General features: G+C 44.6%; 3 protein-coding genes, 1 long non-coding RNA gene and 1 other non-coding gene across 8 annotated transcripts in view; all 5 read right to left on the reverse strand.

The window, feature by feature from the left end:
- LOC118220779 overlaps positions 1–6481 on the reverse strand; it is a 142359-nt gene extending 135878 nt beyond the window's left edge. For 3 of the 4 annotated variants that reach the window (XR_004764010.1, XR_004764011.1, XR_004764009.1), the window contains exons 1-2: positions 6156–6481; positions 2550–2660 (exon numbers count right to left, since the gene is read on the reverse strand). This is a non-coding gene — a long non-coding RNA (uncharacterized LOC118220779). The remainder of the gene's footprint in view (positions 1–2549; positions 2661–6155) is intronic. The other variant, XR_004764008.1, reaches the window with a different exon arrangement.
- Positions 6482–7872: 1391 nt separating this feature from the next.
- Positions 7873–12060, reverse strand: LOC118216578 (mitochondrial import receptor subunit TOM20 homolog). Its single transcript, XM_035397893.1, has 5 exons — positions 11820–12060; positions 10776–10822; positions 10315–10396; positions 9588–9730; positions 7873–8957 (listed from the first exon to the last, which is right to left on the reverse strand). Exons 1-5 carry the CDS (start codon positions 11941–11943, stop codon positions 8913–8915), a joined length of 441 nt encoding a protein of 146 aa, XP_035253784.1. The 5' UTR covers positions 11944–12060; the 3' UTR covers positions 7873–8912.
- Positions 9388–9519, reverse strand: LOC118221967. Its single transcript, XR_004764231.1, has one exon. It is a non-coding gene; the product is annotated as a small nucleolar RNA SNORA14 (small nucleolar RNA).
- A 1692-nt stretch (positions 12061–13752) lies between the features above and the next one.
- Positions 13753–18345, reverse strand: rbm34 (RNA binding motif protein 34). The gene is made up of 11 exons (XM_035402124.1): positions 18030–18345; positions 17608–17767; positions 17261–17388; positions 16944–17157; positions 16417–16476; positions 16247–16290; positions 15824–15907; positions 15216–15279; positions 15036–15078; positions 14679–14797; positions 13753–14592 (listed from the first exon to the last, which is right to left on the reverse strand). Exons 1-11 carry the CDS (start codon positions 18053–18055, stop codon positions 14176–14178), a joined length of 1359 nt encoding a protein of 452 aa, XP_035258015.1. The 5' UTR covers positions 18056–18345; the 3' UTR covers positions 13753–14175.
- A 3531-nt stretch (positions 18346–21876) lies between these two features.
- Positions 21877–24344, reverse strand: part of LOC118219498 (AT-rich interactive domain-containing protein 4B-like) — a 58023-nt gene continuing 55555 nt past the window's right edge. The window contains 3 exon segments of the mRNA XM_035402686.1: positions 21877–22222; positions 23557–23703; positions 24005–24217. Of these exon segments, the coding sequence (XP_035258577.1) occupies positions 22083–22222; positions 23557–23703; positions 24005–24217 (500 nt within the window). The 3' untranslated portion in view covers positions 21877–22082.

Genomic DNA, 24344 nt, shown 5'->3' on the forward strand with positions numbered 1-24344 from the left:
TTTCACTTAATTCCAGTATTAGACATTAGAACACATTGTCAGACATTGTGTTCTCACAAACAGCTCAAACAGTGAGATTAACCCCTTTTTACTATTATTTTTTTCAACTCAGTGTTCTAGAACTGATTTACCTGTTGCGGTTGCTACATCAGCACCCATATGTTCACAATTGTGTACATTCTAATCAAACCTTAACGGGTTAAAGGGGTTCAACAGCCCCAAAGTCCCAGAGCCACCGGGTTTTTTTTTTTTTTTGTTTTTTTGTTCTGGCAGCGCTGTTGTTCATTGTTCGTATCCATGGCGTCAAATCCGTGCAGGAGATATTCCCGTCAGGCAGCAGTGTGACAACAAACATAGCTCACACGGGAGCCGCTAATGGAAAAGGACCGATAATTTACAGCCTACTCTGAGAGAAAATTCCGGTCCTGCTCCGTCAGCTTCCAAAACACTTCTGCCTCCATGCTTCTCTCGTCCTTCTTAATTTACCCTCTTGTTCCTACTGTAAATGGCGCGGCCTGAATCGGCTTGTTGTTCGCAGGGGATTCTGCACAACTTGGCGTGCGAAGCGCCGCGTTTCCCGGAGCAACAGCTACCCCTGTTGAAAACACCATGCCTGATCACCTCGCGGCTTTCTGTCGAGATGTTTTACAGGCACAGGCGGATTTTCATCCGTTTGCCCGGGTGAAATATGACCAGTTTATTGGGACTCCTGACGCTCACATTCTCGTTCAGCCACGACGGTCCCGTGCATATTTTTCCCATCTATGGACGCACGTTCTGCCACAAAATGAGCTGCACCAATTTTCCGCGCAGTGCGCAGTTAGGTCATCATCATTCCAAAAACGTTTATGGTTACTCCCAAAATCACCTTCTGAATACCACGCTATTGCGTAAGGGTTGACAGCACACTCACTCGTTATTCGCAATATTATTTGTAAATTATGCTCGCCATGTGGTCAAAAAGTTATTTAAGTCTTAGAATTGCTTAGGCAGACAGGAGCTCATCACTAGTAAAGTAGCCACCGGCAAATGTACACCATAATTGTATAATGTGAATGCTGCGACCGCAGATTTTGGCCCGTTGATCCCATGTGAGGTAATTTGCGAATAATATCAATAAGGAATAACTCAACAAAACGAAGTTATTATTTTCATTATTATTACAATAAAATCCTTGCGTCCTTGTTATAGCAGATTTGGTGATTAACTCCATTGTTGAAACCTTTGTCTTAATCAGTAAAAACTGCATTATAGTGGTACAATTTTAAAGAATCTTAAGTTACAGATCTGCATAGATTGATAGAACCTCCAGCCCACACAGCTTTGAAGATGAGCACCCATCAAATCAAATACCGCTGGCAAGGAACACAGATGTCGCACTACTGCCCCCTAGAGGAGGATAAGTATGAAGCCTCCCTGGACGTCTCTTTTGACATATCCATGTGGACTACGGAAAAAAAACGATCTCATTGTATGAGAACACATGAAAAACGCTTCCACTTATGCATAAGTTAGTTTTAATCCATTTGCCCATTCGGGACAATATTGCCTGCAATATTTAAGAGAATAGAAATCTATATGATGTGCATATCTTTGCTTTTTAAACACTGCCAATAATGCTGATCTAGTATATCCATCAGTTGCACTGTAGTAGCCTATTTGCTGTACATTTCTAATGAAACTTCACCTGATCGTATTTACAGAGCTGTATAGACAAAAGTAGGGGTCTGAAAAATATGTGGAGGGCAATTTCATCGAAAACATGGACGAGGGTAAATTAAGAGTGGGGGCGGGTGTTTGAATGTTGACAAAGCATTCCAAATATGGAAGGAGGCACTTATTTTTGTAGTTACAATATTTGCAAGTTGTGGATTAATAACTCAGAGGAATATTATAATGAAACCGTTCAAAATGAATACAATAATAAATAAATAAATAAATAAATAAATAAATAAATAAACAAACAAACATTTCGACTTAGGCTAATAAGTGAACATTCACTAGAACAGCCAAGTAGTTAGTAATCATAGCAATCGTCGTAGATGCTTATTGTGCAGACATTTGTAGAGGTTATGTGATTAAAGCTCTACTTAAATCTGTCATGAACGGAATCAAAGCCAACTGTAACCAGGAAGTTGTGACAGCTTGTTCATCGCCATGGGACCTCAGAAGAACACCAGCTGGGTGTAAAACCGGAAGCATGTAGCGGTCGTTTTTTTTTTTACAGCAGCAACAGCCCCCGAAATTCTCAGTTCCCTAAACTGGCTGCGTCAGGCACTGTGAGGGCAAACAGGCCTCCCACCGTTATGAGCGATCTCAAGATATTAAAATGGGACCTTAGGTCCCTTCGCTGATTTCATACTCAAATGCCATTTTAACACAGTAGCTTCTTTTCTATATACTCGCAAAATGGATGGGGCTGCACTGGCTCCCCACGCACACAGCAAAAAATAAACAAACAGACAATTCAAAAAACAATGTTCTGGTAACCCAGTCTATATTGCTTCAACAAACTTAAGAAAAGGAAGAAACCATTTAGGTGTCAGTACCTGCTCTTCAGGGTACCGGACCCAGGACCTTGTCCAGTTCTGGCGGGTTTGCTGTGCTAGTTTCCAAAAGGCAGGACGGGCCTCACTGTTGCATCATGGGAGGGTCTGGTTCTGAAATACAGAAGATGAATTTTATAAAACTGCAAAATGCAGAAGAAATTGAATTTTCAAAAACAGCAACAAAAAAACCCAATAATAATAATAAATCTGGCAAGCAAGGTCTCTTCCACATGGTTAACTGCAAAACACAGCCATACAATAACCTTGTGGGAGCAACCTGCCAATTAAATAAATATACAAATTATTGGAAAAGGAAGATATACAATATTAGATGTAAAATATTTTATTTTTAGCCAACACTGCAAATTGCTCATTTGTGAATTTGCACGTGCCTCAATCACAGCGATTTCAACGTTTTGTTTTAGGTTTTTTTTTTTTTTTGCATTAGTCCAGCGACGTGGGCGTGGCCGGGGAGACGCCACGCCTTGCTGATGTGGCGCCGCAGTTCGCCATTTCCTTTCTGACGACCTCGTCTGGGGCCCTGAAAAGGCCGCTCTGTGTTTTGGCGAAGGACAGCTGGGGGGAGGGGGGGGGGGGGGAGAGGGAGCGAGTGCCCCAGGACCAGGACGTTAAATCACCAAGAAGACAAGTGTCCATGGTGAGGGGGGGGGGGGGGCTGGCACAGGCTGCACTCTCTCCTTCCAGACAGAATACCAGTGATGGGTGCGACCTGACCCAGCCAAGCCCGGATGTGGCACAGAGCCCTGTCTCCCTCCCCCTGTCCCCCAGCGCCCCCCCACCCCCTCCTCACTCTGACCAGCCTGGCTGGAGCTGGAGCCTGACAACACCCCCCCCCCCAATACCCCTCCCGGAAAAGAAGTCGTAATCCCAGTAAAACAGCTCCGGAATGGGAAAACCCCAAAAAGCACACAGAAAGTACCCCAGTTCTGTCCGTCCGTCCGTCTGTCCATATTCACGTTGTTATTCCATCCGACATTTCTGGGCTCTGGTTCAGCTTCTTTTCATATTTTATTCCGATTGTAGGGAGGGTGAGGGGAAAAAAAAAAAGAAAAGAAAAAAGACTTGAGTTCCTGTCTCCTGGTGGACCTCAACACCAGACAGAGCCTGCCAAGTCTCATAAAATAACAGCTGCAGAGGATAGGGGAGGGGGGGCGGGGGGTATAAATAATTACACCGTCTTCCGGGGGGGGGGGGGGGGCAGCCCCGACCCCAAACTCTGCGAATGGCCTTGTACGATTTATGCTCCAAGCCTGCACTATTACAGACATCATTTGCGGATAGATGCCCCCCCTCCCCCCCCCCCCCAAACAACATGTGCTTGTCTCCCTTGTGTGCAAAAGGGGGGGGGGGGAGAGAGAGAGAGAGAGAGAGAGATGGAGAGCGTGGGGAGAGAGAGAGAGAGACAGGCTGAGTATAAGGGGAAATCTGTTTCAACAACAAACTCCTCTACTTCAGAACCGCTGCCTCGCTAAAAGTATCCTGTATTTTTGGGGGGGGGGGGGGGGGGTGGGGTAGCTATGTCATCATCGCCATGGCGTCCTTAATGAGCGGTGGCCATGGCGACGGAGCTCCCTGCTGTAAAGGAAGATAAGGCGTAGATAATTACGGCGCGCCGCAGACGCGAGTCACCGCGCCGGCAACAGTTGCCGTGCTGAGTCAGCGGCCTTGGCGATCGCAGGACCGCGGCGCTTGAAAGGGCCAGCCGCGGTCGTCTCAACGCGGGGCTATGCTAACGCCCCCCCCCCCCCCCCCCAAACACACACGGCTCTCCGTGGAACGTTGTGCGTCACTGCTGAATGGCTACAGATTATTCCCCAGTGTGCAGCTCTTACATGACAGCCCAATGTACGAGGAGCTAAGTGGTGTGCCTCAGGATAGATGTCTTGTTGTTGTGAGGGGTGGAGGGGGGGGGGTGGATGGGTACAAATTCAGGTACCCCCAAGAGGGCCACACTCTCACTACTAAGAGCCTTCAACGGTCAGTCTGTAAATAAGGGCAGGAGAACAGGCCTTCCTGCAGATCCTGTGTGTGGAGATTAGGGGGTCTGGTGACAGCATTGCCAACTCATCAAGTTGACTGACCTAATCCTTTTATTTTTTTTTTTTGGTTTTGCCAGGTTTACGTATTTTTCCCCACAGTCGAGAAGAATCCACATACCACCAGGTCTGGCTCTGCCCGAAAAAAAGCCCACCCCTGGTCCTGGAGTACTGTATGGCCTGCTGGTGTTTGCTGCCCCTCTGCACGTAACCCATCAAGTAAAGAGATTGATTTACACCGTCAATTAATCTCACCTTGCTGATTTTAAGGCAAATAATTAAAAGACAAACCTCAGCAGACCCTGGGCTAAGGACCACTAGGGCACAGAAAGCCATGGATCGGCATCCACATCGTTAAAAACAAGGGCACCACTCTTCTGTTAGGGTCAGCCACGGTTCCCCCCCCCCCACCAGTGGTGAAGTCATTTGGCTCAGCACGAGGGCTGCATGGTTTCCTCGAAACACGAGATACGAGACTGGGGGGTGGGGGGGGGGGGGGGAGGGGGGGGGGGGGTTGATATGAGAGTGGAAAAGCTGTGTAGGAGAAAGAAAAAAAAAAAAAAACAAGGCCCAAAGGATTTGGTCACACCCTCGAACAAACGTATCTCCGTTCCGGCGAGCCTCCCAGACCTTCGGCTCGTCTTATCGTGGCGTTTGGAAGCCAGGGGAATGCCGGCCGGCCGGCTGCGGTTTCTCAAGCGCAAATTCCAGGAACTCTCGGTAACGTCTGGTCGCAGAGAGACGGGGGACAGACTTGAATAAGCTCACCGGTCTGTGCTCACCACCCCCCCCCCCCCCCCCCCCCCCCTCCCCGGCCTCTTTTCACAGTCAGCTGTGCTTCACCACAGTCCTGATGAGAGAACCAGCAGGGCCTGGTGGATAATTCACACACCACACACACACACTCCGTGCACACACACACACGTACACGCATGCATGCATGCGTGTACGTGAGTGTGTGTGTGCGCACGCACGCAAGTGCATGCATGTGTGTGTGTGTGTGTGTGTGTGTGTGTGTGAATTATCCACCAGGCCCTGCTGGCTCTCTCAACAGGGTGGCGGTGAAACAGTGTCTATTACAAACATGCACAGAGTAAGTAAACTTTCCCTTTAACAAGAGTACATGAGACGTGCAAAGCAGTCAGGCAGGTGAGTTTGAGTTTGCTCACGTCATGTCCGTGTTTAGTGTGAAGTCACAGATTGATGTTAAAACACTCTCAAAGCCCGTTTATTTTCACAGACAAGGCTCTCGTGCATTGGGGAATTCACCACCGATCAAAGTAAGAGGAATCTGGTCTGGTGCGCAACGATCTGCAGTTCAGTTGCGCCGTGCGTGCGCACAAATGTCCTTCCAGGGTTTAGTCCGTTACCTTACAGTCTCGCTGACTGAGGGGTGAAAGGTGGAAGGGTAAACTCTGAAGATTCTTGTCTTAAGATACAGAACATCTGAAATACACTCCTGTAGCGATGGAGAAATGCACATTTCACTTCATACATAAACAACTGAGGCAGCGTGTAGCTCGGTATTTCTTTGTATATTTTTGCCTACCTGATTTTCGTGCACTCCTTTGCAACTTATCGATAGATGCTGTACGGGCTGTGATTTAGTCAAACTACCCAGTCTTCCTCGGACAGTGGCGGAAAAAGCGAAAACCTTCGAGCCCTGGTCGGCCCAGTGTTTCTAAAACTGTTGACACAGTTCAGTTCCAGGGGGAAAACACCGAACAGGGAGCATTTGGAGGGCCGTTAGTCTAGTTTTATTTATTAAATCTGTAACGGCATCACGCCTGTTTGGCCATCACGCACAGCCGAGCCAGAAACAGCGGCGGCAAATCAATGTATTGACACGCCCATCACCTGCTCTTACGTCAGCGCATGAATGCACAGGTGGTTATTTTGCGCAGAGCAACAGACATATTCTGATATTATTCATGACTTTGTGTGACCTTGTTGGCCAGAAACGTCTGAAGTGCTCACATAAGCAAATGTTCCATAAAGTAGGCATACCGGAAAGGGAAAGGCTTGCTATGTCGCCTAGTTAAAAAATCTAATCGTGTTATTCTTCGAATTTAGGATATTCAGAAATATTTCAACAAAAATTGGCGTTAAAAATCCTCTTAGGATCCATACACGTTTTTGCCATTAATAAAAATGTTTTACTGTATTTTATTTGGCTGTTTGCCTCTGTAGTCTAGACAAATTTGCTTTTCCCTTACTGGCAATTGATATGCCTTATGTATTTAATTTTATTGGGGAGGGGGGAAATACTTCGGTAATGTTATGGTGTCTTCGCAGAGGTCACAAAAATGAATCATGGATCGCTACTGGCCCCTGGTGGCTACGCGTGATACATCCGTTTTATTATTTGTTGTTAATTTCCTCTGTTGATTTCGAAGTGAAACGTATTTTCGAAGGAATTATTCAAACAAATAACAGTATCTTTAAAAAATTAAAATAACAGTATCTTTATAAAATGTTTTTATGCTCACGTGCAAAACGTCGTATTGATCCGATCCATTGTTTATAAATTTTAAAGGAAAATGTTTGCCCACCTTGCTTTTTTAAATAGAAATAATCAATTTCAGGAGTCCTCAGTCTTATCCTTTGTGGATGCATGCTTTCGTTCCAACCAAACACATCTGAGTCTACTAATCAACCAATAGAGTCTTTTCTAAGGACCTTGATTAGTGGAATCAGGTGTGTTACTGCTTGGTTGGACCAAAGGCCTGTACCCACATCGACTCTTTCTGGATAAGATTGAGGGTCCCTGACCTAGTTCCATGAAGAAACGGAGGAACCGTGGTATAAAGGTTTGCGTACACAGGCCACACATTCCAACCCCCTACACCATCGTACATTTTGAAGAACATTCGGGTAACATAAAAGGAATTTCACCCTAAAACCGATTACGATGGTGTATTCACCTGCACGCTAAAATACCTGACAAAATTACAACATGCCAATCAAGAGATATCCCTCCCTAGTCCTGCGATAAAGCCGAACCGTTTCTAGTGTCAGGGGCGGCCACGCCTACTTTCAAACGTAATAATGAAGCACAGCTGTGTGAAGGAAATGCATTGTGGACGCAGGACACAACAAAAATAGGATACACAGACAACGGCTGTTCCAGCAGCAAAGGGATCAATAAAACAGAATGACATTGAATTTGGGTGTAATGTCCCTTTAACATCAGAACAGAATTAATTACAGCAGCAAAAGAATAAAGCAAAACCCCCCCCCCCACCCCCCCAAAAAAAGGACAAGACTTGACCAATAATTCCACTTTTTATTTTAATGACTTTCCAAATAAACAGAAAGGGCTCACGTTGCAAGACTTGACCTTAGAAAAGTTAGATACATAAAAACAAATGTTTCCCTATCAAGGGAAAACAAAACAAAACAAAAAAAAAAAAAAAAAACATACACCACTGGTCTTTTCTAAATTGAGGTGGATTCCATAAAAGACAACCGTTTTTCTACTTCTTTCCAGCATCATATTCTTTGTTCTTAAAAGTTTTAAACCTTTTTTTTCTTTCTTTATTTTTTTTGCACAATAGTGTTCAGAGCAGTTGATACAGTCAGGAATATGAATATGCAGTGCTCCCCTCGCTCCGTGTCCATAATGAAGTTTTCCTTTAAAAAGCCACAATGTGTGTAAACTTCAGCCCAGGCTTGAACAAAGGACAGAAAAACAACCGTGAATGACAGGCGGTATTCTACTTGCATATCTTTAATCACGGCAACTAGCAGCGCAACCGTTTGCGCTGCAAGTTGTTATGATATAAACACAGAAAGGAAGATGGGGGAGGGGAAAAAAAGACAAAAACACTTAGAGGGTCAGTCATTTCTTTGCGGCCTTAAATTAATTTTTAAATCAAGTCCAGTGAGGTTTTAGTCATGAGGGTACGTGTAGCGTGCGCATGCCATAATCAGTCCTTTGATTTTTAATTTTTTTGTTTTATTTTTTATTTTTTCCCCTTTCATTGTTCATACATCACACGGGCAGGAGTCAGTTCAACAAGAAAATCATTTTTCTTTTAAATGCAATGGGAGACAGACGAGCTGTCACTCATGCAGATGGGGGACCAAAAAAAAAAAAAAAATCATGAAAGCAAATGAGGGTTATCTTAAGAAACCAATTATTGGTGAAAGGCCAAATCTCACTGGCCAGGTTATTTAAAAAAAGGCGGGGGTTCCCATACTGGGAGAAAAAGGGGTGCAGCCTCTGTTTGCGGAGCTCCGGGTCCTGGGAAATTTGGGGGGCGGGAGCGGGGAGGCCCCTCTACTCTGGGGTTGGCCCGTCCTGTCACTCAATGTCGTCTTCGGCCAAGCTCTGTGCAGTGACGATACGCTGTGCAGGAAAAAGGGGGAGGAGTCATTACATTTGGAACTGCAGCCACGACGCACAACACAAGATACGATTGGCCCGTTGAGCTGAAGACCAGTGGTGCCCCAGCTAAGGGAACCAATAACACGCAAGGGATTGGCAGCCTTAACCTTTTAGATGGTGTTAATATATGAACACACTCCAGCACATTTGATTATTAATACACTTTTTTAAATAAAGTGTATTAATAACCTAAGTGTGTAATGGTGAAAATGGTTGTGCTTTTAGAGCTATCCACGCTCTGCAGGATTTTTATGGGTGTCTAAAGAATTCAAATTTGAATAATCAACGGACCAAGGTCTGTTAACCATCCAAATTTTTTTTAAATTAAAATAGACTCAAGGTCAACAAGCATACAACTTTTTTAGTCTCTCAGGATAAGAGATAAAAATATGAATGTCCAAGAGCTGAAATGGCTGAGAGTTTGAGTTAACGACCCCAGCCTTGCTTCACTCTAGGATTCCTCTAGCATTCCTCCTTGTCCCGGCAGCTAAAGACAGCTACCGGGGGGTTTTGAAGAATGCACCCAGTAACTCCATTTAACCCCTTGCTTCCCCCTCCCTGCCCGCCACCGGTTCTCTCTGGCGCCCTCACCTGGCTGATCGTAGGTAGTTTTGTGAGAAGCATCTGGAAGACGGGCGGGGGCAGGGTCTGCTGCAGGACCTGGAGCAACTGCTGGGGCTGCCCGCACACGGCGATGGCGTTCGTCAGGTGATCCACGCCCTTCTCGTAGTCTCCTGAAGGAAGGCGAAAAGGGGGTCAAAGGTCAAGGGTCAGAGGTCAGGAAGAGAGTGAACACGAGGAACAAGAAGCAAAAATCAATGCCTATGCTGACAAGCGGATGTTTAGCAAAGAGGCCTTTCTTTGAGGTTTAAGAGAAGTGCACTTTGAGTACAGTTTGAGATCTGTTTGACTACACCTGCAGTTAAAAAGTTTCCATCCCTTGCATTTGTGCTGTTTGTAATAAAAAAAAATGTCCTGAGATTTTACAGCTAGAGGGCAGGCACAGGTTTTCTTGCTACTCCCATGTGTGCATCATGCAAAAGTGAGCAGTGGATTCCAGCACAAAAACACCCCCACAGCTCCCCCTTTGTGCAGGAGGACCAAATCATCATAAACGATGAATAAAGGGACAAACTAATTGGCACCATCACTTCTCCAGGAATTTGTTTCAGATACTGTCTCACTCGCATTCTCATACAATCACATTAGAAACAACACATTTTTTGAAAATGCTTTTTAAAAAACACAATAATATATCTGATCTACGACAGAATTCACGTTATATAATAGCTATATGTTAGGTGAAAGGGGTTGTTACCCTGGGCGAGCAGTTCCTCCCCAAGCTGAATCTCCTCCAGGAAGAATTTCTGCACGGCCTCTGGGTCCTTCAGGTCAGGAAGCTGGAACAAATGGCAAGAAACGCTGCTCAAATACACAGCTCTCAACCTAGCATTACACTACATTTTTTACCCAGAACGCAACTATAGACCAATCAAATTTACCGTGCCACAGCTCTCACAGTGACAAAGATTTGAATGGCAGGCCAGAGACATTACAAAGACTGTATGAAGATTAACCAGGTAAATCCTCTGACTTTGTAGCAGATTTAATGGAATGCATCCTTTTAAACCTCAGCTAACCAGAGTCCAGACCTCACTCAACCTTCTCACAGGAAACAAACCTCATGTAAGCTTCTAAAGTGAGGAATATAATGCTACTAAGGGGTAGAATAGTAGCAACGCATTGTGTTCTCCATAGGTGTGTGGGTGGCTTTCTTACCTTTGAAAGTCCTGCCTTCTCTTTTGCTAACTTCTGCTTTCTCCTTCCTGCAAAGACATTTAAATTACTAAATGCTTCCAACACCACTTCCAAATCCCCAAATCCCCAATTCCCCATACACACACACACACAGGTGTGCATTTTTGCACCTTTGTATATTAAAAATAATTAAACTGCTTGCTAATTCATCAGAAAAAATGACAAGACATTCACAGATTACGTGCATCTTCTCTGCATTAATCCTGAAACCAGTTTAACCTACAAGATAGCGTCAGTAAGGTGTAACAGGGGTGTCCAGACCAGTAAGGTGGGGTGGGGGGTTTTGAGAGTGATGAGTATTTGAAAATTGAAGTGGAAGTATGGAAGTTGCACAACCTTTAAAATGTTGTTACTGTTAATCGTGTTAGCTTGAGCAGATCTTGGGGAAGAACATGAATTCCTGCGAAATACTAGCCGCATGGAGAATAAGAACTGAATGTATGGGTGCCCTCATCTTTTTGGATGCTGAAGTGCACAACTAGCTTTGCAAGCGGGCTGTGCACTTCTAAAACAAATGTTAGAGACATTCAACAACCAATATTGTTACAACGAAGCTAATGTTCCAGTAGCCGTGGCTGCAAATCAGTTTTCATTGTGGGTTTAAATATTTGCAACCTGAGCCCACTCATCCATCTAACTAGTGACGGACGCGAATCGGTTATCCATCTTTAAAATATTTAGCAGCTAATGTCAAATCTCTGCCCATGTTCTCCCCCAAATGTGTTTGCTTGCTTGTAGAAACACTCGTTTGAAGCTAGCCAATTACCAAGCTACTGCAACCAGCAACCAGTTCAGCACCCTGCTTGATGTTAATGAGGACTACTAGCTCACCTTGTCTGGCTAGCTAACCGATAACAATATTAAAACACTCGATATGCCAAGGACCTGCCGTAACCGATCGCCATACATATTCCCATACCTCGTAATATCGTATATGTTTAAGAGCTGGGCCCAAGGGTATCTGATGCAGATACCCCCTCGCTTGTCCCACACAGCAACACTCACGTTCTCGCAATCTGTTCTTGAAGTTGGGGTCACTCCGCCGTTTTCTGTCGAAGTAAATGCAGTACCCGACGAACAGGGCCCCGCAGACCCCCGCAGCAATCGCGCTTGTTTTACCGCCCATCATCACTCAGATGTCTGGGCTTCTCTGAGCTATCGGAAAATGAAAATTTAGGGGTTTAATTAGTCGGAGCACATGACCCCCAACACAGCCTGAACAAGCCACGGGGTAAAAGACCCAATGATCGCCAACTTCCTGATGGAGATGACAGTTGTGCTGTCCTCAAATATCGCCTGATAGAAAAAAATGCTTAAATTTGCCTCATAATAATAATGTCAATACAAATACATACATAGCACTTTTAAGAATTATGGTACATTTACAAAGTATTTCTATAATGTATTATATCTTAATAAACTAAAAATATGTATATTTTCCCACCAGGAATTAGTACAAGACATGCTTGAATTCCCCCGGCATTTGAACAAGCTCCTGCTCGCAGTTAAACAGCATAATCTATATCGTGTAAACGTAAAAGGAATTCGTTTTATATATCTGACTGTCAACAAGTCGTTATCAACGTGATTATATTAATTGCTCGTATTTTCGTAAACATAAAAATGCTTCGCAGCTAAAACATCTTATCTACACAAATAACCAAACCAAACCAGGACATGTAAATGAATTATTTGCAGAATACTTCGTCCATCTGAATTCTCTAACGTTATTTGACCTTGACTGATTGATCGACATGCTGTCAATTGACAGGTACATCGCATCGTACCAGGGGATGGTCATTTTGCAAAGCCTTAACTTTCCGAAACATTCACAAAGAACATGTGAACAATGTTCTCTAAATGGAGTGTTCCAGGTAACGCACCAACCGTCAGGTTCTGTTCAGCTTCGAGTTCTTTTAGTTGAGTTCAGTACAGAGAAGCAATATTCTGGGAAGATAAAATTTTATCTAGAATTTACTTAATTTACAGTATGTACAGTCGCACGCACACTCACTCACGCACGCATGCATAAATGCAACACCTACAGGCATAGGCACTAAATAGGTAATTTAGGGGTTTCTGTTTTATCTGGACTGCCCCGAGGGTGAGCAGGCATGATACAGTACACTAATGGGACCCGCTGACCGATGAGGTCCAAATGTGATTGACTAATGAATGATTAGTCACCCGCGCACCACCTGTTGGAGTGATTGACGTCTGCTTGACTGCGTGATGCTAAATTAATTAACCGCTAGGACGTTTCCCGCCGCTCCTCCTGTGAACCTCTGTTCACATGGCAACCTTCCAGCAGAAAACGCTTCCCCTTGCCGCCGACGGAACTCTTCAGAATTAACTGCATTGTTATTGCCTCTTGCAATGTAAACCGGTAATATTTCTGCAGTAGGAAACCCTGCAAACTGCCATACTCTTGGTGCTGTATAGGTATGGGGCATGCCCCGCCAAGCCATAACTTGTGGATAGCATACCTGCTATCCCAATAACTGTGGCTTGTGTATCTCAGGCTATCCCAATAACTGTGGCTTGTGTATCTCAGAGCCCAGTGAAAAGACAGGTGCTTCTCCAGGCTCTACTAAGAGAACTGGAGCAGAATCTCATAAGATGGCATAGACAGTGAAAAGCAGACATGCTACCAGTCTGAAACTTTAATAGATCCCCAGATAACCAACACCATTGATGACACATGTAATTGGGATACTTAATTTACCTGTGTAAGGTACCTAAAACTTCAGTGTGCCTTCCACAAAGGATACATTGCATTTTGTATAACCCTGAACCTGCTGCAGGCATACATAAATCCCCATTTATTCTTATTATTCAATAAAGAATTGTTGATGACAAATGGGCCGTCTGGGACTTTTTGTTATGTGAATGTAATGCAATCTCAGTAGAGATTAATAAAATACGAATACGATCCAGCTCAGTGAAATCCAATTGTGATTGATGAACATAAGGCATTACCCCACATTTTAAAGGCATTAAACAGCTGGTGAACACAAATGGGATTTTCAGTAAAGTTTGTGCCACGTGAATCCATTACAGAAATGTAATCACAAAGAAGTGTAATAAAACAATCACAAAAGCTTAAATTTGACATTTTCTGAAATATTTGGTGAGTTTATACGGCTTTTCTGCGATTTGCAAGCATCGTACATCAACCCTTGTACAACAAAGCACAGCATTAGGACACTATGCAACATGATATCATTAAAATAACCATTAATAAAAAGTGACACATTGTACTTCTATATAACAAAAAATCTTTTATTTCTGGGTCCGTCAAAACGACAGAAGTGTTAGCTATTAATATTTATAAGTTAAGCGAGCGCAAGACGCACACCCTTCAAATGTGGACAGCCTGATCTCGTTTCCTCGGTTTGAATTTCTTCTTCTTTGGTCCTTTGCCCTTCTTGGCTTTGTCCCCCCCAGGAGTGGCCATTTCCCCCTTAAAAGACGTCCCCCCGAGCGGTTTGCCCAACCTACGCTGAGGGGGGCCTGAGGAGGGCTTGTTTTGGGGTCCCCTCTCAGGCCGTCCTTTCAACCCCCTTTTCGGCCCCCTCTGCGGCCCCGTTGCTTTCCCAGAGTCCTTTGCTGCGGCTGCGTCTCCCTTCCCGGGTTTCTTGGCGGCTCCGGCTCTGGGGCCCTTCCCTGGGGCCGCCTTTTTCAGTTTCTCCTTCTTCACGGAGCGTTTCACCCGAATCTTCCTGCCCGCCAGCTCAGAGCCGTCCAGCTTCAGGGCCAGCTGCACTGCATCTGCGCTCTGGAGCAGAAGAGTCAAACACCGATTCATACCTTTCGAGGAAAAAAAAAACAGTACAAGTGGCCAGGAGGCTCTTGTCCTCTCACCTCAAACAGGACGTAGCCAAAGCCCTTTCCCATCCCGGAGTGTCTGTCCCTCACCAGGCGCACAGCCTCCACCTTCCCACAATCCTCAAAGTGAGTCCGCAGGGGAAGCTCATTCACGTCTGCAAAACGAGAGAGGGAGGTAATACCCACATCAGCCACAGGAGGGCAGTGCTAAAATAAGTTGAGGGTTTTTTAAAAATTCATATTTATAAAATTATGTTGTCACTGACAATCCAAAAATGAAGCAAGGACTGAACCCCTGCCTCACTTTTTCTTTTCTCCTAATGATGAAGAGAAAAAAAATCACTAAAAAAAAAAAAAAAAAAAGCGAAGCTAAATTAAGGTGGGGATACTTACCATATGGTAGATTTCCAACGAATATAGATCTCTTGTGGTCATGCTGAAAAACACAATGATCCAAGCCTCAGATTAAATTGCCTTTGCTCCAGTTCATTAAGCACGAGGCTACACGAGCGCTGACAGTCATTTTCGGGGTAGAGGAGAGCGAAAACGGCCTCGTGCTGCTGCGGGACTTACGGCGGTAGATTTGGACGCTCGGTCGACTCGGATGTGGAAGCCCTTCTCGATCTCCAGGCCGTTCCTGCGGGAGAACAGGAGCGTGGCGCTAACAAGAGCTAATGATCCACACTGGGGCGGTGGCTAACAAGAGCTAATGATCCACACTGGGGCGGTGGCTAACAAGAGCTAATGACCCACACTGGGGCGGCGGCTACAAGCTGAGCGACCGGTCACCGGAACAGCACCGGTCACCGCGGTACTTCAGTGCCATTTATAGGACAGGTCAAGACGGCGCCAGGATCGGCTGCCTCGGTACAGTGCCGTAGGTAAAAACCTGCTCCTGTTGTCGTTTGTCGTCGTTGTTGTCGACATCGCTGAATGTAAGTACAATGTGAGTTACTGTGGACCGGAGTCAAATTCCGTACATGTGTAAAAAGCGTATTTGGCCAATAAACCCGATTCTGATTCTGATTTAGCTGGTACATTGTACAGAATTACAAGAGCAAACATTAAATGCAGTATGTTTAATCTGAAATGAATAAGTAATCACCAGAGAAGTTGCGAGCTAATTTAGGTTTTTGGTTGCCTCCGTTTGGTATAACAGGGTGCTGAATTCAATACTGCACCTTAGTAATGCCTTTTCTGCCCCTTCTTCGCTTTTGAAAACAATGTAGGCATTGATGTTCTGTCGTTTGGGATGGACCTTTCGCCTGCAAGGAAAGCAATTAGACTCATTAACAACCGCAAATGCATTACCAACACAATTTCCACTCCACTGACACGATCTGTAGTAATTCATGGTGGGGACTCTTCAATTATGTAGGCGACAATGTAGAGCAGTTGTACCCAAGGGCAAGGCACTTAGCCTGAATTTCTTAAATAAATATCCAGCTGTGTAAATGGATAGTACGTACAAGCGTAATCAGTGTAAGACGCTCTGGATAAGAGCATCTGTTAAATGCTGAAATTAAAACGTAACGATTTGTTAACATTCTGCCGTCTCTATGCAAGTCTGTACGGGCCAAATCCGGTTGCTTCAGATCACTTACTGTATAGCTGCCACTTTCAGGGAGATGGATGGGTCTTCTCGTGTCTACAGTAAAATAAGACCAATTAATAAGGCACCTGACAGCTAAGACAAATAGCAGACACAAATACTACCAAATGTTTTTCTTTAAATCACAATTTTGGTATACTTCCACAGCACTCATGCACTTACCACACAGCGGAACCGGATGGACTCAATCTGGCCGTGTTCTTTGAAGAGAATCTGCAGGGCCTGGAGGTAAAGGGTAAACATGAGAAAACACACCACCAGCAGTTCTCATTTGGCTGCTTAAACTTTGAGTGAACACACCACCTCAGTCACACTGTGCCCTAATACAGCCGATTAGGCCCAGAGGAAACACACACCACCACAAACACACCGTGTCCTCACAATGCTGCTTAAAACCCAGCTCATCTCTAAGGGGCTAAAAATTTAAAGCATGCGGGTTTACTGCCAACAGGGGTGGAACTGAGGGAGTTATAACAGGAAAAGATTTCCCAAGAACTGGCTGGTCCAAGCCAGGGTACCCCTAGAGATGAGGTGTGTATGTGCACTATCATATTTCTCTCCTGCACAAATAAGTTACAGATCTGTCCCTGACTGCCAGTGTTTCCAGCAGCTGTGGCTGTCCTCTGCTGCAGTGCTGTGCTGTCCTGCTCCTTTGCGCAGCAGTGCGAACATGCGGCGGGGGGGCGTACCTTCCTGGTGCAGCTGACCGGGAGGTTCCCCACAAACACCGTCCTCTTGTTCTTTATCCTCTCTTCCGCCATGTTGACGGCCTTCTTCTTCCGAGCCGGCGCGCCCTCCTCTTCCTCCCCTCGTCCCGCATCAGCAGCCTTGCGTTTGCTTTTCTTGGCCGTCTTCTTCACCCCATCCTCCTCCTCCACATCGGCGTTTTGCAAAGAGCTTTCCCTAAAGGAGCAGATTAAAAACCAACCGTCTCCATTTAAACAACAGTATTTGAATAATAAATAATAATTTAATTTAAAAAAAACAGAGAGAAAATGTCACTCACCTGTTTTCCAGCTTTTCCTCGGCCGCAGATTTTTCTTTCTTTTTTGCCGCCACCTTCTTTTGCGTCTGAACAGCCGGTCTTGCAGACCCTGCATCTTCTGTGTTCTTCTCTGTGGCTTTTGCAACCGGCTGCAGATGAAAATCAAGACATAACATTTTAACATGCATTGCCCTTCGGTGTGGACAGGGATATACCTTTTCAGTAGAAATGGATGACTGCTCGTTGTACCCTGGAGTTCTAACTGGCTTGTAAGGTTATGAGCCTGGCAAGACAACACGAGCAGGAACGGCTGCATCGAACTTTAACTGAATGTAGTCCAGTGGTAGTATTCTGCCAGTTGAACTCACCTTTGGTGCAGGTACAAACAGCACGCTAGAAGCGGAGGACTCGGTGTTGAATAAAGCAGCTAAGTGCCCGGAGCCAGATGAGGATTTCTTTGGGAACAAACTGCCTGATATCTGTCCCACCACATAGCTGTCCGTCTGCTCGGGTACCTCCGAGGGTTCGCTGCAAAAGCAATATGCAGAAAAGTATGTAATTTTACAAAAAAAAAAAAAAACAGAAAACAGCTAGTTTATAAACACCGGCACTCTCGTATACTTAGTGTTTTTATCCAATCATACAATCACAAAATACTTGCAGCTGTAACATTAGTTTAAATGCAATTTTATTCAGAAATAACGGTATCGTCATATACGAACAGCTAAATTATTGTCAGCCAGCCAACAGTATCAAAACAAATTCGTTTTGTTCAATAAAAAAAACTTACCTGTTTCCTGTAGATTTCTTTTTCATGTCTATTCCCGTTCGCTAGCCAAATAGCTAGCAACAGTTAGGTGAACCAAACTAATCGCCAAACAGAACAGATTACTGTTGACAGCTCAAATTGTTTCAGGAGACCTTCTGGTAAGCTTATTTTCAGTTGTTATATATTTAAGGGTGTACACATAATATACGTGTACAGGCACAAACAAAATGTTTTTATAACAACGTTTAAATAACTGTTACTTTAAACCAAACAGTAGGTTACTTTTCAAACACGCGTGCTTGGTTTCCATCACAAGCTGGCAGTCCGTCAAATTATACGTTCCGGCTGATACAGCAGTTGAAACTTTGGTTCCTGTCAGGATTGCCAGGCAAAAATTTTAAATCGCAAGCCTGAAGTGACGTTTTTTCACTGCAAAAAAGACACTGATAATGAGAGTAAATATAATGCACATTATTCCCTTCTTAAATCGTGCTTTTTCCCTCTTCTTTTTGAATCTGCCAATTGTTTTCTGTAAACACGGAGCATTACCTTTTTCAGATTTGTGTTTAATAATTGCATGCATGATAACTGAAACAGTGAAACAAAAATGGTTATGCTTTATTTTGAGTATTACAAATGATAGTAATTATATTTTATGGTCTAACAAGAAGTTCGGCAAGCATCGGCCCACTATTTAGTCCTCCATTGTCCCATAATAATAATAATAACAATAATTTCATCAGCATAAAAAAGAACATATCATTCATATCAATGGTAGACAACAATGGGCCAAGAACAGATCCCTGAGGGACCCCTCTACTGACCTTCAGAAGGGGTGACTTTACCTTTATCTTTAAAGTCGAACACGCGTAGCCCAACTGTTGAAAAATCTGGCTCCCGAGGAATTTTGGAGAGTTGCTCCTTCATATCACAAGCACCTTCTGAAAATCCAAGCGTGACTTTGTGCAGAGTAGCTCATTGATGTTAGCTGGGCATGCTCAGAACAGCAGGTTGTACAAGGAAAAACATCTTTTTTTCCCCTAGAATATCCACAGGTTATACGTCCGACAGATCTTACACTTGTGAAGGCCAATAAAAGTGAAAAATTCAGTGTAGCTTTTGTGGAAATTGTGCATGAGGGTACTAATGAATGTTCAGTTATGGCAGTGATATTTTGCAGGCTGGTGCATCTGCTACACATTTCAGATGTATGTGGGTGGAAGGGGGAATAAACACAGACCAAGGACTTCAAACTATGGCATTTATTTTCAACAGAGGCATCTGTTCTTGCTTACATTTGTACAATAAATTACACAAGATCCATGAGCAGAATCTAATAAATACTTTAGAGCTTCCTTATGAGCTTTGTGCCTCTCTCTCAGTCCCCAGACATTTTTTGTAAAGATTCATAAAACTTTACAGCCCATGTACAAGTTGCAAAATACTTTGTTGAACCCACCTTTAAAAAACAACAACAACAAAAAACAAAGCGTCTCATACGAGCACAAGCTAATGAGAAAACAAAAACAAAAAACACAAAGTGGACATTTCTACAAAAATATGAAAAACAAACTTGACACCGGATGAAACTCCCACACCACATAAGAAATGAACACAAAAGAAAAATAGACATGCTTTTGCCCTCTGAGGGAGTACACAGAAAACTACACTTAAAACAGTTACAGTATGTACAGAAAAGTACATAGTATTAACAGTGCAAGATATTAAATAGCTTGACTTGAAACACACTTCTCCATATACAAATGTATTACAAAGGCATACAATTTTTTACGCAAGTGTCAAAGAACACACCACCTTCCTTATGACAGAGCTGGAAGTGTTGTACAAGAAGAAAGGGACTGGAGACCTCTACAGAACTGAGCACGGCACCGTTTCTCTCCACTTCCTGAATGGTCCTTTAGCATAATGTCACTGTATTTAACTGGCAGGTGATATATACTGAATTTAGAACTTGTTTTTTTTTTTTGTTGTTAAAGAAAGGAAGGGGGGGGGGGAGGTCATTCCAGAGGTGAGACTTATTCCAGTATAACTGTGCCTTGGAAAAAAGTTTATTTTTTAATTTTTTAATGAGTATTGAAATATGATTCAAATAAAAAAAAAGAGAGAGAGAGGAGGGGAGTGGATTGGTGGATTGATTGAAGGAGGGAGGGAGGGAGGGAGGGAGGGAGAGCGAGAGAATGAGAGTGAGAGAGAACCGGAGCATGGGGGATGTTTCAGGAGACTACTTCCTCTGCAGTACAGCTTAAAGGACAGAAGGTGGCGCCACTAGGCTAAGTATGACAGAACACACATGCTCTCAGCGAATGAGAACATCAAGCTGCAAAAATGTTCTGGAATGTCACTCAAAAAACAGGTGTTTTGTACAAGCAAGTAATGCTAAAGTTTGAAAACAGAATAATCTTTTGTCTTAGAATGAACAATGCAATACCACCCCCCCCCCCCCCCCCCCCCCCCCCCCCCACCTTCCCACTCCACAAATCTAGCGCAGTCACACTGGACCCATACAACTGCAGCGACAGCCCAGAGATTTCAGCTCATATCTCATTGACGTTATGAAAGATGACTGATTCTGGAAATATGCAAATCAGTAACTGTAATGGTCCTTATTCCCGTTTCCTGTCCCTGGACAGCCTAACATTAACCAAACATTCTAATTCTGATGCAACAAAAACTGCTGGTTAACTGGAATCAGTGGAGTTCTATAACACTGACTCAGAATTGACAAAACATTCCAAAAAACCTACTCTTCAAAGGGATAAAGCACCAATAATAATAATAATAATAGTCAGTTGACTGGCAGGTTATGGTTTCCCCCTCCACACGTTGTATCTTTTGCTTTTACCATGGAAATCAAATGGATATTCATGTATCCATCACCTGCGTTGTGCTCTATGAATTCCAGCAGATGTCTGTTCAATAAGCTCTACTGACGCGCTTTCTGACACACTCTGGCATGCCCCCCCACTCCCACCCCCACCCGCCATCCTCTCGTTTTCAGTCACTTCAAAACAAAAAGAAAACGTCGAATTCTGGGAACGGAGGTAATTAAACTCCACACTCCCAGACGCAGAGGGGCTTTTTCGGCCGGGCTGGCGTCTAAACAACCGTCTCCGGAGACCTGCGGCTGATTCGGGGGGGGGGGGGGGGCTCTCAGGGAACGTTCGGCAGTGCAGAGCGCTTCTGCACTGGGGTCTCCCAGCAATTAGGAGCTCTCAGATACCCCTGCTAGCGTGCTCGGGTCTGTGAGACACAAAGCGAGCGGCTGCACTGTACTGCAAAGGGGAGAGTTTCCGACAGACCATTCAGTCTCCGTGAGCACCGCTTTGAAAGGAAGGAGGTCATGGAGGGGAGACGGAGAGATGGAGAGAGAGAGAAGCGGAGAGACAGAAAGACGAGGAGAAGAGAACTTTAATGGGACCATGTGAGAGAATGACATGTCTATTTTAGTTCCTTTAAAAGTGTGGTTACTGTCTTGTGATGGCCAAATAAACTGAAACGTTTTTTTTTTTTTTTTTTTTTTTTTAATTGCAGGGCTACAGTCAGCTACTGGGAAAGCTCTTCTGTGAAAGACCATTCAAATACACCCCCCCCTCCACTACCATACGCATGTGCACACACACACACACACATGCACGCACACGCGGACACACACACACACACACACACACACACACATAAAAACAAACGCATGCATACACACGCGCAGACAAAAATGCACGCACACACAAAAGCAAATTGAAACATGAAAACAATTATTGCTTGAAGAAAACAACCTTTAAAAAAAAATCTTTTAACACCAACAAAATACCAAGTCTGTTGTACGTTTTTTTTTTTGCCACCCCCCCCCCCACCATCCCCCCCACCTCACCTCCTTCATAAAAGTGCACTTAAGTGCAGAGTTAGCTTGCCAAGAGAACAGCGGTCAATAGGAAAAGGTGCTCCTTGTTCTGTTGAGCTTGTTTTGTGCCTCAGTAGTCTGTGTGGTCAGTCGTTTGGGGTTTGGGGTTGGGGAGGGGGGGCACAGGGGGTGCTGGGGGTACCCCGGGGGTCCTGTCACCTGCACTCCACCGACACCCCAGAGTTCTGCGTGGTCCCCGATACGGGGTCGGCCAGAGTCAACATGACGGCCGCCGTTAAGGAGCTGGAGGACGGAGAGGAGGAGGAGGAGGAGGAAGAGGAAGCAGCCGCTACACCTGAGGGAGGAAGAGCAGCGTGAGACAAACCATTGCAGCATAGTCGCAGAGCACTTCCTGTACTGTGATCCCATCACTACCTGTAACCCTCTCTGTTCCTCCCCATCTTAAAGTGGGAGGGAAATACACAGGAAGAACCGTCCACTCTCTTTAAAAAAATAAAAATTGTTGAATATAACTTGTAACGTAACTGAAAATGTTCAAACACTGCCTCGTCAGCTGATGTCGTTTCCATCTGAACTGGTTGAGCAGTCACGTAAAGTGGCTTCTACATCTTCCTCCATTCATCCATTATCTATACCCACATATCTCGGTCAGGGTCGTGGGGGGTGCTGGAGCCTATCCCAGAATGCATTGGGCAATTGGCAGGAATGCACCCTGGACAGGTTGCCAATCTATGGTTTCTACATTCAGAAGTATTTAAATGTTTTTTTTAATCCAGTATTAAATAACAACCAGTAAAAATATGATTTCATACTACTATGATTTCATAGAAAAGCTATGGTTCCCTACTACGCCACCAATTCGAGAGGTTTAATAGCCCTCCTGCCAAAATCGAACAACAATAAAACCCATTATACGTAGTAAAATTAGCACTATGCCGCAATAAAAACCTCAGCGCCCCTGAAAATGAATAGCGTGACAGGATCAGCTCTGACAAGTGCAATCCAAACCCCAAATATTTGGAACATAACAGACTGTCTCTAATGGTATAATTTACTCCATAAACACGGACATTCATCTTCAGACAATAACCGCCAAAATCTCTCGGCAAAACACTCCAGCACTTCAAAGTGCCTCTGGCAGAACTTAGCTCCAAAAACCCTCAAGTGATTGATTTTGTTTAATTTTATTTTTCAGTAATTTCGGGGATGTTCAAATATTTTTCATGGAGCTTGGCAACCACAGCAAACACATTTTTCGCACGTGTGCATCAGCCTGGTTTTCGAATCGGCTGGGTTAGCCAGCGTTCTCGTTACACGTCCGAAAATAACTTACAGACACCCCCTCATTTGAAAACGGTCTGTGGCTATGCCCCCTCCCCCCCGAGGAAAAACTGAGGGTCTGGAAATCAGGAGGGGGGCGTGTGTGTGGGCTGACAAAATACACATTTCTGAAAATAAGATTTAAAAAAATAAAATCTTCCCCCATAAAACAGCCTTATTGCTAAGCCGGGCTCCACAGGGGTCCTGTTCAGCCACTCATAAAACGATACTTTTATTCGCTGAGAGGCTGAGCGCAGGAACGCGAAAACAGTTCCCACGGTAAAGCCCGCCAAGCTTTAAAAAAATGCTTTTTTTTTTTTGAGTTCTCTTTTCGTAAACGAGACTTACTTTCTCGCTCCTTCTTCTTCATGCGTTTTCTCCTGCGGTCGATGGAGGCCACCTCGGACTTCAGGGAGAGGTAGTGATTGCGAATGTCCTGCAGTTTCTCCTGGAGGAAGGAGATCCTCTCCAGACTGCTCATCTTCTCCAGGTCCGCTAAGGACAGGAAAACGGAAGAGAAAATAATAATAATTCAGCCGCGTTGAACAAGCTGAAGGGCTCACTTGCATTTTAAAAAAATTTTACAGTCACGGGCTGTGCACTGACATAACGTGATGGACAAGCCGCTCAAAAGCCAAAATTGTCACAATTAGCAAAATATTAATCTTCTCTTATGAGCTACGGACGAGTGTGTTCTGCGTGGGGCATCGTGTTTTGGGGTCCCGGCTGGGGTGTGGTGGGGGGTGGGGGAGGTTCAGCTGGCTGTAACACACTTGGCTCTGAGTCTCATACTCACACATCTGGAAGCTCCACTTGTAGACCCTGGGCGAGCGGGCGTGGCTCTCCCTGTGGTGGGCGTGGTGCTCGGAGTCTCCGGACTTGTGGTACTTGTGGTGGCCAGAAGGGGGCGACCTCCCCGCGGGCTTGAGGGCGGCCATGTTGGTCTTGGAGGAGGGAGACTTGCCGGCACTCTCGCTGATGGCCTGGTCCTCACTGTCACTGCTGTGTGCTGCATGGGGGTGGGGGGGGAGGAGAGACAGATTTAATAATACATTTAATCATAAACTGTTCAATTTAATAACAAATTGAATCATAAGAATCACAATAATGTTTAATAGTTAATAGATGTTATATCA

Source organism: Anguilla anguilla, chromosome 2 (assembly GCF_013347855.1).
Source record: "Anguilla anguilla isolate fAngAng1 chromosome 2, fAngAng1.pri, whole genome shotgun sequence".
NCBI classification, from domain to species: Eukaryota; Metazoa; Chordata; class Actinopteri; order Anguilliformes; family Anguillidae; genus Anguilla; species Anguilla anguilla.

Coding starts and splice junctions, on each gene's coding strand:
- LOC118216578 (XM_035397893.1), bottom strand. CDS start 11,943: ATGATGGGCGGTAAAACAAGCGCGATTGCTGCGGGGGTCTGCGGGGCC. Junction 10,397..10,775: donor AGAAGGCAGGACTTTCAAAG/GTAAGAAAGCCA, acceptor CATTTGTTCCAG/CTTCCTGACCTGAAGGACCC. Junction 8,958..9,587: donor AACTACCTACGATCAGCCAG/GTGAGGGCGCCA, acceptor TTTCCTGCACAG/CGTATCGTCACTGCACAGAG.
- rbm34 (XM_035402124.1), bottom strand. CDS start 18,055: ATGAAAAAGAAATCTACAGGAAACAG. Junction 16,477..16,943: donor CGGTCAGCTGCACCAGGAAG/GTACGCCCCCCC, acceptor CTTTACCTCCAG/GCCCTGCAGATTCTCTTCAA. Junction 15,079..15,215: donor GAGCGTCCAAATCTACCGCC/GTAAGTCCCGCA, acceptor TGTGTTTTTCAG/CATGACCACAAGAGATCTAT.